This window comes from Geotrypetes seraphini, chromosome 11, assembly GCF_902459505.1.
Source record: "Geotrypetes seraphini chromosome 11, aGeoSer1.1, whole genome shotgun sequence".
Taxonomy (NCBI): domain Eukaryota; kingdom Metazoa; phylum Chordata; class Amphibia; order Gymnophiona; family Dermophiidae; genus Geotrypetes; species Geotrypetes seraphini.
In genome coordinates, this window is record NC_047094.1 from 55,896,830 (window position 1) to 55,911,819 (window position 14,990).

Here is a 14,990-nt window from a genome sequence, read left to right on the forward strand (position 1 = left end):
GCCTTGAACAGCTGCCCCAAACAGTTTAGTGGCAGAAAGCTACTTTCAGGGCTTCCCCTGTGGGCTCTACACATGTGAGAGTCACTCTCATAGCGATCAATTGGACAGGAGAGTCAGGGATTATGACGAATGCATGCAAACCTTTTAGTGCATCAATAGCTCTTTTTGAATCAATCGGATCAGAGGAGACCCACGCAGTCTTACTGATCCACTTTAGTGCATATAGCCCCCAGTGGCAGACAGAAGGCTGCTTCTGTGCCGAGTTATCATGCTAATACCGCCTATGCAGAAACATTAGTTACTTCACAGGATGCAGAACATGGCAAGGAGAAGGACCTGTGGCCGGAAGAACAGAATTAATGTGATAACCCAGCAAAGAAGCATGAGATCAATCCAGCTTTCTGCCTGCCACCAGAAGCCTCCCTTTTCTCAATCGCTGCTGCGGCAAGTAGAGGTCATGGGCTATTAGAAAGGATGAAAGATGCTGGCATCACTGAAAAGAAAAGAAAGGCATTTCAAGCTCCACTGGAAGCTAGGCCTAGGGCAGGGGTAGGCAATTCCGGTCCTCAAGAGCCAGGTCAGGTTTTCAGGATATCCACAATGAATATGTATGAGATGAATTTGCATGCACTGCCTCCTTGAGATGCAAATCAACTCATGCATATTTATTGTGGATATCCTGAAAACCTGACCTGGCTCCGGCTCTCGAGGACCAGAATTGCCTACCCCTGGCCTAGGGGAATCTTTCCCCTTCCCAACTCAGTAAGCTTGATTAAAAAAGGGTTCTGCACTTAGATGATGCTAACGTCTCCCAGTAAGCTGATCTTCTTTCTAGAACAGTGGTGTTGGGGGCTACTCATTGGCTATGTGAAAGGTAGGAATCAGTTCCAAAGTTAGGTCTTCCATTCTCAAGAGGGGGTATGCAGCCTCAGTCACTGTGCAATAGTCATGGATTTAGGTATCAGAGGGAGTCTGGCTTCTAACTGAGCCCTATTGCTGCAATGAGTGAGTTAAATCCTAAAAAAATGAGGAGAAAAATTCCTGAATTGTTGGGCACGAAAGCTCCTAGCACTGAAAGTCAGCCTTAGCTTCGAATGAAATGGAAGTAGCATGCGGAAACTTGCTACCATGGATCTCCCTGAGCTCACTCTCCCATCAAATAAAAATATGCAAGATTCTGTAATGAAATAGGCAGGCCTACAAAGCAGCAGATGAGCTCATCTGTCAATTCCATTAAACTAGGAAACTTCAGATTAAATTACACTGGATCTCAGATGTTACAAAATTACAAGACTAGTCATCTCCTTTCTTTGTGTCCTGGCAAGATGAAAGAACTCCATTTGTTTTCACTGTCCTCCATAGTGCATTGATATATTCTATGTCATCTATGAAAAGCATCCTAATTGTGTGTGTACTTTTCAAAGTCTCTCTGCTTATATCCCAAAAACTAAGGGATCAATTGAAGGAAGGTCACCTAAGGATGGGAGCTAAACTATCTTGTGCTAGACTAGGCTTGTCCAAGTTCAAGCCTCAAGGATTGTAAGCAGACCAAGTTTTCAGCCCTCAAGGACTGAACATGGACAAGCCTGAGCTAGACAGAAATTCTACAACAGCAATTATGCACATAATTGCCATTCTAGAATGCGTCCACATTTATGTGCCAATATTTAGACACAACTACATAGGAGGAAAATAACTTCAAAAATCAAAAAGCGTGAAAAAATTCAAGAAAATAAACAAAAAACATGCTAGTGTAATTGCTGTAACTTCTTAAAAGTCCTCTTGGAACTCCGTAATCCTTATACTTTAATCAGTGGATAGATTGTGCTCAGAGACAAGGAGGAAAAAGGGAACAGAAAGTCCCCAAAAAACCTCACCACCCAATCATAGCATAACTTCCACCTTAACACACTTTTATATGTGCATGACTTGAAAGATTGTATTATTGAAAAAGCACTTATCTTTTGTATATAGTTCTTTGGCCTCGACGTGCCACATTTCAAAATTTCTTCAGGAAGCCAAATGGTAACAGCGAAAGACTCTTAAGTCTTCCAGAATGGGTGTAAGTCTCTGGTCTAGCTTGCAATTCAGCTTTCAGTGAACTTCTGATATCTGTGGGTTTTTTGGAGACTTTCTGTCCCCTTTTTCCTCCATGTCTCTGAGCACAAACTATCCACTGATTAAAGTATAAGGATTATGGAGTTCCAAGAGGACTTTTAAGAAGTTACAGCAATATTTAGACACAAGCATTTATGCTGTCTACAGCAGGTGTAAATGTTCATGCCTAAATGTGGCAGTTGCATGCATAAATGACATGTCTATTAAGTTATTTTATAAGTGCTAGATGCACTCCTGCCCTGAGACCACGTTACATGTGTAAGTTTATATTAGTACCAACTAACACCAATGATTAATAGCCCCAATTATGGCCTAATTGACTGTATCATGTGTGTATGAGTAGGTATCATATCGTGAGTGAGAGTTAGGAATTGAAAGCAGCCTCGAAAAAGTGGGCTTTTAGCTTGGATTTGAATACTGCTAGAGAGGGAGCTTGATGTATTGACTCAGGCAGTCTGTTCCAGGCATACGGCGCAGCAAGATAGAAGGGATAGAGTCTGGAGTTGGCAGGGAAGAAGGGTACAGATAAAAGGGACTTACCCAATGAATGGCATTCACGGAAGGGAGCAAAGAGGGAGCTAAGTAAGGGGAGATGTTGAGGGGCTGTAGAGTGAATGCATTTGAACAGTAAGTCAGTAAGAGGAATTTGAACTGTATTCAGAAATGGATGGGGAACCAATAAAGTAACCTGAGGAGAGGAGTAATATGAGTATGGCAGCTCTGGCAGAGTATATAATAATAATAATAATAATAATAACTTTATTCTTCTATACCGCCACAATCTTGTGACTTCTAGGCGGTTTACAATCAAGAGAGCTGGACATTCAGCGAGTTACAATGTGCAGATAGTCAGAGAAAATACAGAGTGCAGAAACATTAAGGAAGCAAAATTATAGATATACAATTTGCTGAGCGGGAGTATACGGTATACAGATTGGAAGAAATATGTTGTACAGCAGAATTTGAATGGCTTGAAGGGGAGAGAGATGGTTGAATGGAAGACCTAAGAGAAGCAAATTGCAGTAATCTAAGCAAGAGATGATGAACGTATGGATAAGAGTTTTGGTAGTGTGCTGGGAAAGGAGAGGTCAGATTTTGGTAGTATTATAAAGGAAGAAGCTTTAGCGGTTTGTTGGATCTGAGCAGAGAAAGAGAGAGAGCCATCAAAGATGAACCCAGGGATTCGAGTTGACAAGAAAGGGAGGAGTGTTGTCCACAGAAATAGAGAATGGGGGAAGGACGGATGTGGGTTTGGGTTGAAAGATAAAGAAATCAGTGTTAGCTATATTTAATTATGGGTGGCAGCGAGACATCCAGGCGGCAACATTGGACAGGCAGCCTAAGACTCGGGCCTGGATTCCTGTAGAGATATCTGGTGTGGAGAAGTAGATCTGGGAGTCATTGGCATAGAGGTGATACTGAAAACCATGGAAGGAGATCAGTGCACTGAGGAAGTAAGTATAGATAGAGAAAAGGAGAGATCACTAATACAGAACCTTGAGATACATCAATTGATAGTGGGATATCAGTACAGGAGGATCCACCATGGCATAAACTGAAAGTGTGATGGGAAAGACAAGAATAAAACCAGTAGAGAACAGAGCCCTGGAATCCCCATGAGGACAGTGTCGAAAAGCAGCAGACAGATCGAGACAGCTGACAGAGTAGAGGCCTTTGGATATGGCCAGGAAAAAAATCATTATGTATCATGCCTGATAATGTTTGTTCCTTTAGTCACAGCAGATAAATCCAGACTACATAGGTTGTGTCCATCTACCAGAAAACGAAAATAGAGAACACCAAGCGGATCTCTGACAAATATGCAATGGTCTGCTCACTAATAATTCCATATTCCTTCATAACAGAGCAGTAGGATCAAATGAACAGGCCCATTGGGGCAGAACACCCTCCTCACAGCTGATGAATTCATCTTGAGTCTGCTCACAGGGCTAAAACCAGAAAGTAACATAAAAGGGCGCGCTCTGGATTCATCTGTGACTAAAGGAACAAACACTATCAGGCATGATACAAAATGTTTCTTTCCTTGTCATCAGCAGCAGATGAATCCAGACAAGTGGGATGTAGCAAAGCAGTCTACAGTAGAGTGGGACAGAGATCAGTATGCAGAACTAAAGGATACTAAAACCCATACATAGTCCACCATCCCAAAAGAGCAAAACAATGATACATGCAATGCAAGAGTAATGCAACTCAAGACTGGTTTCAAGTAATGAAACCCTGGGCACCAGAGCCACCAGAATCAGAAAAGAAATGTCACCTCTGAGTTTTCAAAGGTTTCGAAGGGCAGCAGCATCTCAAACAAAAAAAACCCTGTAATCAATCAGGGCGAAAGCAAGCATGTCTCCCTAGAGCACAGGTGTCGAAGTCGGTCCTCGAGGGCCGCAATCCAGTCGGGTTTTCAGAATTTCCCCAATGAATATGCATTGAAAGCAGTGCATGCACATAGATCTCATGCATATTCATTGGGGAAATCTTGAAAACCTGACTGGATTGCGGCCCTCGAGGACCGACTTCGACACCCCTGCCCTAGAGAAGGAGTTACTCCATGGAGACACATTCAACAACCAAGGAAGGTGTCCTGCACAGAGCAGCCTGCACAGAACAAACCTACCAATCAAGACAGAGATTGTGCTGTGCACAGGCCTTTGAATATGCTCTGCAGTCAACATCCCAAAACCGAGCTATGATCCACCACGGAGGCACCCCCGGTCTCCATTGATGAATCAGTGTGTGGGACACAGCCTTACCACATAAAGAACTAGATGGAGGTATTACAGCTAGTGAAAAAGCTGTGCGAAGCAGGAAGTTGGTGTGGTACTCTACTCCAGTGTTTCTCAACCTGCAGTACGCGTACCACAGGGGGTATCCGACCTGGCCACCAATTCCCACCAATTCCCACCAAATCGGTGTCCACCGATGCAGCAACCACCGCCACCTGGGATCTCATTTTCCTGCCCACCACCACCGCCGCGCACTGAAGCCACTTCCAATGATCTCATTTCTCCATGCCACCCCACCTCCGAAGCCGACACTGTGACACACTCTCCTTCAGTCTTCAGCCTTCAGCAGCACTCCTTGCGGAAGGCAGTGAAAGCAGCGATTCAGGCGCTGCACGTAAGTGGCTGACCCAGAAGCCTTCTCTCCAACGTCAGAGTTAACATTGGAGGGAGGCTTGTGGGTCAGGAACGTGCAGCATGTGGGTAGCTGCTTGCGCTGTCCATTGCGAGGAGTGCTGTTAGGGGCTGAGGACCGAAGGAGCAGTGCAGTTCAACAGGTAAGGAACAGAGACACAGAGGAGATGCATAAGGGTTTAAGGGAGGCAGCCGATCAGCATAGGAAATGATTTTCTTACACCCAAAGATGAGGGGAATGGGAGAGAAATGTCAGGCTGTGATTGGGAGAAGGGGCAGAAATGCTGGGCTATAGGGCCCTCTCTCTGGAGCTATTTTAAGCTAGGTGTGGGAGGAGGGGATGAGAGAGGGAGAAATGCTGCACCAGAAGTGATGAGGAAGAAATGATGGGCCCAGAAATTGGGGGGGGGGGAGGAGGGGGGTAAAGATGATTGAAAGGAGGGAAGAGGAAAGGAGAGAGATTGGAGTAGGAGTAAAGAACAAAAAGGGAATGATCAATACATCAGAGACTGGCATAGTAAGAGAATTTAATGAGAAAAAACTAAATGAAGTTTATAAGAAACCAAGACCATGGCTGAGATTGGTTGTTTATAAAAATAAATAGAAGAAATGGCATTACAATTAGTACTATTATTATGGGGGTGGAGTCGGGGGCGGAGTTTTGGCAGGTCTGGGGTGGAGCTTAGGCAGAGTACTTAGTTGGTATTTGTTAGGTTTAGGGCAGGGGTCTCAAAATCCCTCCTTGAGGGCCGCAATCCAGTCGGGTTTTCAGGATTTCCCCAATGAATATGCATGAGATCTATGTGCATGTACTGCTTTCAATGCATATTCATTGGGGAAATCCTGAAAACCCGACTGGATTACGGCCCTCAAGGAGGGACTATGAGGTCCCTGGTTTAGGGGGTACTTGGCTTGAAAAGGTTGAGAAACACTGTTCTATTCCATAAAATGGGATTGCGCCACATAGCTGCCCGGAACAGCACTCTACATCCAGAGTAGGAGGCGTGCTAAGCTGCCATCCAGAGCGGCGCTCCACATCTGAAGACGGAGCAGTGCCAAGTAGGCAATTAAATTGCGTTCCACATCCAGAGATGGAGCATCAACAGCAGGCAACTCAATCCACACTCCGCATAAGAGATAGTGCAGCTGCAACTGGATCCACGCTCCACCTCCAGAGATGAAGCCATCTCGATCAGCAAAGTGGCAACAGGCAACTAGTGCAGTGCACTCTACATCCAGAGTTGGAGCTGTAGTAACACTGCAGCCCTTTAAAGTGAAAAAGGTTGGAGATCCCTGTCTTAGTAGAATACTAGATAAAGACACAGTGTTCCTTAGAGTGACATTTATTTGTTCAAATGTACATAGTGACTAATATAGCAAGGTACTCTCAGCAAGGTAAAGCACACCTAACTGTGCAACATAAAGTCAAATCACAAATGCAACAGACAAAAGCAACACTGAATGAAAATATATAGATACAGAACATTTATAATAAACTACCGTATTTTCACGCATATAACGCGCGCGTTATACGCGTTTTTACCTACCGCGCATACCCCTCGCGCGTTATATGCGTGAGCGCGGTATACAAAAGTTTTAAAACATAGTTCCCACCCCGCCCGACGCCCGATTCACCCCCCCCCAGCAGGACCGCTCGCACCCCCCACCCCGAACGACCGCTCGCACGCGCTCCCCCCCGCACCCGCATCCACGATCGGAGCAAGAGGGAGCCCAAGCCCTCTTGCCCGGCCGACTCCCCGACGTCCGATACATCCCCCCCCCCCGGCAGGACCACTCGCACCCCCACCCCGAACGACCGCTCGCACGCGCTCCCACCCGCACCCGCATCCACGATCGGAGCAAGAGGGAGCCCAAGCCCTCTTGCCCGGCCGACTCCCCCGACGTCCGATACATCCCCCCCCCCGGCAGGACCACTCGCACCCCCACCCCGAACGACCGCTCGCACGCGCTCCCACCCGCACCCGCATCCACGATCGGAGCAAGAGGGAGCCCAAGCCCTCTTGCCCGGCCGACTCCCCGACGTCCGATACATCCCCCCCCCGGCAGGACCACGCGCACCCCCACCCCGAAGGACCGCCGACTTCCCGACAATATCGGGCCAGAAGGGAGCCCAAACCCTCCTGGCCACGGCGACCCCCTAACCCCACCCCGCACTACATTACGGGCAGGAGGGATCCCAGGCCCTCCTGCCCTCGACGCAAACCCCCCTCCCCCCCAACGACCGCCCCCCCCAAGAACCTCCGACCGCCCCCCAGCCGACCCGCGATCCCCCTGGCGACCCCCACGACCCCCCCACCCCCCTTCCCCGTACCTTTGGTAGTTGGCCGGACAGACGGGAGCCAAACCCGCCTGTCCGGCAGGCAGCCAACGAAGGAATGAGGCCGGATTGGCCCATCCATCCTAAAGCTCCGCCTACTGGTGGGGCCTAAGGCGCGTGGGCCAATCAGAATAGGCCCTGGAGCCTTAGGTCCCACCTGGGGGCGCAGCCTGAGGCACATGGGCCCAACCCGACCATGTGCCTCAGGCCGCGCCCCCAGGTGGGACCTAAGGCTCCAGGGCCTATTCTGATTGGCCCACGCGCCTTAGGCCCCACCAGTAGGCGGAGCTTTAGGATGGATGGGCCAATCCGGCCTCATTCCTTCGTTGGCTGCCTGCCGGACAGGCGGGTTTGGCTCCCGTCTGTCCGGCCAACTACCAAAGGTACGGGGAAGGGGGGTGAGGGGGTCGTGGGGGTCGCCGGGGGGGTCGCGGGTCGGCTGGGGGAGCGGTCGGAGGTTCTTGGGGGGGCGGTCGTTGGGGGGGAGGGGGGTTTGCGTCGAGGGCAGGAGGGCCTGGGATCCCTCCTGCCCGTAATGTAGTGCGGGGTGGGGTTAGGGGGTCGCCGTGGCCAGGAGGGTTTGGGCTCCCTTCTGGCCCAACTACCAAAGGTACGGGGAAGGGGGGTGGGGGGGTCGTGGGGGTCGCCAGGGGGGGTCGCGGGTCGGCTGGGGGGGCGGTCGGAGGTTCTTGGGGGGGGGCAGTCATTGGGGGGAGGGGGGTTTGCGTCGAGGGCAGGAGGGCCTGGGATCCCTCCTGCCCGTAATGTAGTGCGGGGTGGGGTTAGGGGGTCGCCGTGGCCAGGAGGATTTGGGCTCCCTCCTGGCCCGATATTGTTGGGGAGTCGGCGGTCCTTCGGGGGGAGGGATGTATCGGACGTCGGGGGGGGGGCATCAGGCTTTCAGGATGGGGACAGACCTTCAAGGGGGGACAGTGCACGGAAGTCAGGGGGGGTGAACGGAGAGTCGGAAAGTCAGGGCGGGCGAAAGGAGCGTCGGGCAGCATGCGCGGTATACCCGTGAGCGCGGTATACCAAAGTTTTTGTACATATCATCGTGATTTCTGCGCGCTATACCCGTGTGCGCGTTTTATACGGGTGCGCGTTATTTGCGTGAAAATACGGTATATAGATCAATTAGCTTCAAAGTGAGCAGACAGGTTTAAATATAGCCATAGATCTCCCCCAACTCTCACACCAGGGGGATGAATGTAGATCATGAGGGTACAACAGGTTTGGTTTGAAATAGCTTCAACTGCAGTAATTCTCAAGTTTATTTCTTATTTGATATACCACCCATTGACACAGCCATTTGAATGGTTCACAATCTAATTAGATACTCTAAGGGGCAAATTCTATAAAAGGCGTCTTACCGCTGTCTAACCAGCCAATCAGGACGCACGTTTTCTACATAACCCCCCCCCCCCCCCCCCGAGGCAGGCCACCCACACTATAGGCGTCTGTTGCAGATGCAGGGAGACACCTAGGGAAGCTTAAGCTCGCCCAAGGCTGGACGTGGGCATGATTTTGTCCAGAAGTAGACTTGTGCAAGGTTAAGTGGCCCTAAGCATCTCTCTAGGGCTGTGATAGGCATCTGAAATGTAGGCCATTAAAATGCTGGCCTACATTTCAAACAGACATGGTCGCTAAACTGACCACGGCATGGAAATCTCCCTGCCATGATCAGCTGAGCGGCCGCAGCAGGAAACCCTGCTGCAAGTCAGCTGGCAGGAGGAATGCCCAATTCATCCTGCCACCACCCCCAAACTCCCACCTGACACTGTCCATAGCAGGAGGGATGCCCAATCCCTCTCGCTACAACCCTCTAACCCCCCCCTCAAAGTCCTCCGTCAGGAGGGATGCCCACTCCCTCCTGCTGAAACCCCAGAAACAGTCCCCCCTCCAACCCGCGATAAGCAGGAGGAATGCCCACTCCTTCCTACCAGCAGCCCCCCAACCCATGACATCACCACCTCAACCCCCACCCCAGCACCTACTGTAGTTTGGCCGGCTGGAGGGATGCCTACTCCCTCCAGTCGCCAGGCCCATCTCTTCAAAATGGTGGGCCTTCCCCTTCCCGGTGCATCCTGCCCAGCACTTATGCACTGTGGTTACAGAATACCAACAGTTATGCATGCAACTGTAGCGTTAACATGGTGTAAGCAGCCGCACCTAAATGCTGGCACACAATTGTTGACTGATACACGTAATTGGTGTTATAGAGAACTAGCGTAATTGCCTACATAGGATTTAAATTTAAGTGTGCAGCAGCCCAGCGTTTAACTTTAGGCAACCTGTACTGAATTACCTTTTAAATGGGTAAATTGACCTATATATACAATCTTGCAGAATCTGGATACATAAAACACACTAAGTACTAACCTTCTGATATTCAGCCGGCAACCAGTTAAACTAGCCCATAAAATTCAGTGCCAGGCCATGTCTGAATGTTGGGGGCTAAAAGTGGGAAGGCTGGGCGTTGGAGCTTATGCAGACCCAGACAATATTCAGCCAGGGCCTGCTTCTATGACCCCGATTGAGTATTGGCAGGACCCACAATTTTTTTTTTTTAATAAGATCCCCCAATCTTATCTTTCCCTCCCCCTCCCCACAGGGAGAAGGCCTCCAGTATCCCTGGTGGTCCAACGGGGTCATTGAGGGGGCCTACAGGACAGCTGGGAGTCCTGGGGAGGGAAAGAAGGGGTATTATGGGGGGGGGGGGCAGGAGGAGGCTCAAGCGATCTTACATTAAAAAAAAAAACAAAAGTTATGTGGGTCCCAGCCCGATATTCAATGCCAGCACCAGCATTGCCTTAGGTTCCTCCCCAGTGCTGCGGCCTGTGATTTGCAGTGGCACTCTTTGGTTAAGTGCTGCTGAATATTCCCACTTAGGAAGTGGGAAGCAATTGAAGTGGGCAGGAGTGGCTCCTGCCCAGTTTGAACATAGAGCCTTAAGAATTTCTTCCACACACGGGGAACAAACAGCTTCAGTTCATTTGATCCATAATTCTAGCATTTGGAGTCGCACATAAGAGGAAAATAATCTTTAACAAGACATCAGAGAAAATAATGGATACACTGACCTCAGATCAGAGCCCTTTTAAGTAGTAGTATATTTGCTAAGTAGGTACTTGTGTTTGAATAATTTGAATACTGACTACTTGCACAAAAATTATTTCCGATACTGTTCTGTGAAACTTATTTATGCCCTTACTAAAAGGTACATAGTACCTTGCCTATGCAATTAATCTATGCTCTGTGAATTAACATCACAGGAAAATATGATACTGGGGCTTACCTGTACTTAGACATTGTGTTACTTATCTAAATATGCAGCTTATCAGAACTATGGCTAGAATCCTGGTAACCAAAAAACTTGCATAAAGTATACAGTTCCTGTGGAAACAATAATAGTAATAAAACCTATTAGAATTTGGAACCTGATTATTTAAGGAGATGTTTTGGAAGCAATTTCCTTCTTCACCTCTGGCCCTTTATCTCATTTGGAATCTACTTCTGTTGGGGGTAACAAGGAGAGGTAGCCAGTGTAACTACATCAGGGTTGAAGGGGGCCTGCAGAAATCAGGCAAATACAACTCATCCATCTCCTATACAATGGGAACCATGCAGAATCAAACTGAATGAATTTCTTGGGCCTCCTCTCCTGGAAGTCATCTTTTGAAACAGAAGATAAAGTTAGTTAGTTAGCCTATTCTCCCCAGCAGCCCAGAACAGGTTACAAGATACGTACACAGAAGTCTTCAGGATAAGTAACACACATGCAACAGAGAACTCAGACAAGTATCAGAACATACATACTATGGAGAAATTAAGAACTTACAAACTATAGTGAATCCTCTCTCCCCATACTCAGAGCTCTCATCAGTAAAGGAGGATCCTGCAGAGAGCTAATGCTGGAGCCCAAACAATCACTGCTTTGCAACTATGGCAGCATGACCTTTCATTTGCAATTACAAATGGATTTTGCCCTACTGTGTGTGTCCTCCCCACCAATGTAGTGGGATTCCTGCGATAACCGACCATAAATCCAGGTGTTTCCACTGAGGGATGATGAACTCCAGTTCATTTCTCAGGAGAGGGTGGGGGTTCTCCAAGCTCTGCCTCTGTAGAACTCCAACCCAGAAGATCGGACTTAACTTATGAACTCAGGTCTGCATGACAGTACTACAATTTAACTGGCCCCTTATTTAGGATTTTTTTCAACAACAAAAAATTAAGTTTATAAGCAAAATAATACAAATGATCATCATGGCAGGCACAAGTTCAATGTGATTCTTCAAAGTTATCAAACAAATTGTTTGAACGATTGATAAAATTATGTACAGTATTTAGGAAAACATAAGTTCACTGCTTAATCAACTCATATGCCTGTTTACACTTTTAAAATTACATGTTTATGAGACTATCTTGGCCAATGCTGAACATTTGTTTTGTTCATTTTTAAAAACACAGCCCAGAGTCTTGGCAATTTTGGTGGACTGATAAATATATAGTAGAAATGTAAAATATTTTTGTCACATTTGACTTATTACTTGTTGGCTTTCAATAAAAAAATATGTTTAAAAAAGAGAGATACAGCCCAGAGTAAGCCTCATAATGTTAATAAAGAAAATAAAGTCCAGGGACCATTTATTAGGATTCATATAAATTACCAAAACTTGAAAATTAGGTCTCTTTGCTCTCTCATCAGTAGAATGGTTAACATTTTGGATACAAATGTGTCTTGGTAGCTTGGTACAGGAATGTCAAACCTTAAGTTTATTTATGAGAAAAGACTACACTTCACATATTCAGCAATTCTGTTTTGTTTTATTTTCTTAAGGGTCACTAGGTATGCCACAAGGGCCTTATTACAGCAAAGCAATCAGGTGAATGCACCTATGTTTCTTCACAAAACATAATGCAACTTTTAACAAACTGTGACAAACTGCTTTCCCAAACTAACCTAATCATTCCAAATTCTGTTTCACCTTGCTGCTCAGTTTATACCACCTCACGTACAGATATTTAATGACTACAATGATTCCTAATGATAGTTTGGGTATACTACAATAATACAGCCTCTGGCTCCAGTGGAATCATTAAATAATATTTAACAAAGGTACAAATTAGACTGTTGTATAACTAAAGTAGATCTTAATCATACAACAACATTATACTGCTAACGTATGTTCAGATACCTGACACAAATAGCTCAGGCACAAGTTTGAATTTTATAGATAAGAGATCATTAAAGGGTCCATTTTCACGATCTTGCAATCTTGCATTTAAAAAATAATAGAACGTTACCTGTTCAGCTCCATAAACTGTAGCAAACTGGACAAACTCTTCCATCCGGACAAACCCATCGCCGTCTCGATCCAAAGCATCAAACACAGCTCGAAGACGAGAGGCATCATGTTCGCACATGGGGGGCTCCGCCTGACCGAACCCGGCCGGCGAGTCTGCGTTCCTGTGAAAGTGCAAATCTGCAGATCCCACATCCCACATCAATGTGCGATCTCGCGCGGAAGGCAAGGACCACGGCAACCTCCGGAACGAAGGGGGGATGATGATGCTGCGGGGTGGGGTAGAGAATATCCTCAAGGCAAAAGAACTCACTTTGTACGAAGCCGGGCCATAGGACCGGGAAGGGGTGAGCCACCCGGGCCCCAACCCGTCCAACTTTTTCACCGTTCCCCGCTACGCCCAGGAACGGACACCTGCACCCCGGCGCTGAGCTCGCAAGACCGGGGTTACCAGAACAACAGCGCCAAAATGCAGCGGTGCTGCCCACCAAATTAGGCTCCTTTGTAAAAGGTACGGGCGGGACCGTTTTTTCCTTTCACCTGCTAACGAGTCACGGCTTTGCCTCCTTTCTCCCAAGTCCCTTCTGCATTCAGCACCCGCTAGAACAAACAGAATGTGAGGTGAGTGCGGCACTCTCTTGCGCATGCCCAGCGACACCGAATCGCCAGTGCCTGTTACAAAAACAGCTGCTTCCGGTTCCGCAGTGACTCATACTGCGCATGCTCCTTGCAGACTTTCCCAAAGGTGAGAATGGAGCTTGGGAGGCGGGAGCGAAGCATTTGTGGTTGTGTCTTCTTTAGCAGGGCCTAGTTTCCTTAAGGCTAGCTGGTGCTGACCCAGCAGGCTTCAATGTCTTGGAGGCTGAGCTGGGGGGTCCGCTTTCTCTGCACCTGAGGCAGATATTCAAAATTACACCTTTTCTTTTTCTTCCAGCTTACTTTGTTGTGAGAATGGGTTGCAAGGAGCAGCGGTTCTCCTCGGTGCCTTTCAGACAATCTGTCAGTCAAGGTGGAGAAAAGGAAACCAGTATTGATTAGGGGTTAATAATGTCTGTACTGAAACCATCCCAAAACTCTGTATTGTAACACCATTACAAAGCTCATATAAATCGCTCTGAATTGACTCCCCCAATCATTAGCAGCCTTATAGAAGCTTTCAATAAACAATATCCCATCACAGGCCCTTCTCCACCTTTATATTTGCTATTAAAGACAAGTTCAAAAGGGCATTCTGTACATACACCTCCTAACCCAGTAACAACCCACCAGTAAAACCACCCTGATGGCAGATTTAAAACAGAATCTCCAGTATGTAATCTGCGGGTTTAGTTCTATAGCATAAGCTCCACATTGATCTACAATAGAGCCAGGATACCTCCCCTTAATCTAAATATTCAACATGCCACCTTAGGAAAAGTAATACCCCTTCCACTGCCAGACACTTTTGCAAAGTAGCACAAAGTCTGCGTAAAGACCAGTGTTGTAACTAAGTAGATGTAACTAGTTACTTTAAGTACAGGAAAATATTTGTTACTATTATTTGTACTAGTAGGATTTCCCTAATTTTCACTACTTTTACCTAGTTCTATGTGATACTTGCAGTTAAAAGTAAGAGTAGAAGCAAGTTGTAAATGATTCCTCAATAAACTAAATGAAACAGCAAAGGTGACTGTCCATTAGACTGATATCCTTTAGAGAAAATGTCTGCATGTCTGCCCCCAACACTAAAGGTTCCCATACATTTGACATTTTTGTATCAGTTCTCCATGCTATTCAAACAGAATTTGCCATCAGATGAAAAGCTATCAAAACACCAACAGATAATGATTCTAATTTTGTGAAAGCCTTTGTAATTGGCCAGCATGATGATGATAAAGAAGAAGATGCAAGTGATGAATTAGACCGCAATGCTTCTAATGTAGATGACAATGATGATGACAAAGTATTCTTCGCTCTATGGAAGTCAGGTGTTCTAGACAAAGATTCCCTTGACCCACTCAAAAGACAAAAGTAATATTGCAGCCTGGCCTGATTTAAAGGAACTTTTATTTCTGCCAGTGCAATGTTGATCACCTT

General features: G+C 47.0%; 1 protein-coding gene across 5 annotated transcripts in view; it reads right to left on the reverse strand.

Moving 5' to 3' along the window:
• The window catches only part of RAB11FIP3 (RAB11 family interacting protein 3), a 247,074-nt gene extending 233,421 nt beyond the window's left edge, over nt 1-13,653 (reverse strand). For 2 of the 5 annotated variants that reach the window (XR_004541136.1, XM_033963918.1), the window contains exon 1: nt 12,916-13,651. Coding sequence is in view for 4 of the 5 variants with exons in the window: in XM_033963918.1 (XP_033819809.1) it covers nt 12,916-13,116 (201 nt within the window). In the remaining variant the exon portion in view is untranslated. Of the gene's footprint in view, nt 1-12,915 lie in introns of all 5 variants that reach the window. The other 3 variants (XM_033963921.1, XM_033963922.1, XM_033963919.1) reach the window with 3 other exon arrangements.
• Between the last annotated feature and the right edge of the window lie 1,337 nt (nt 13,654-14,990).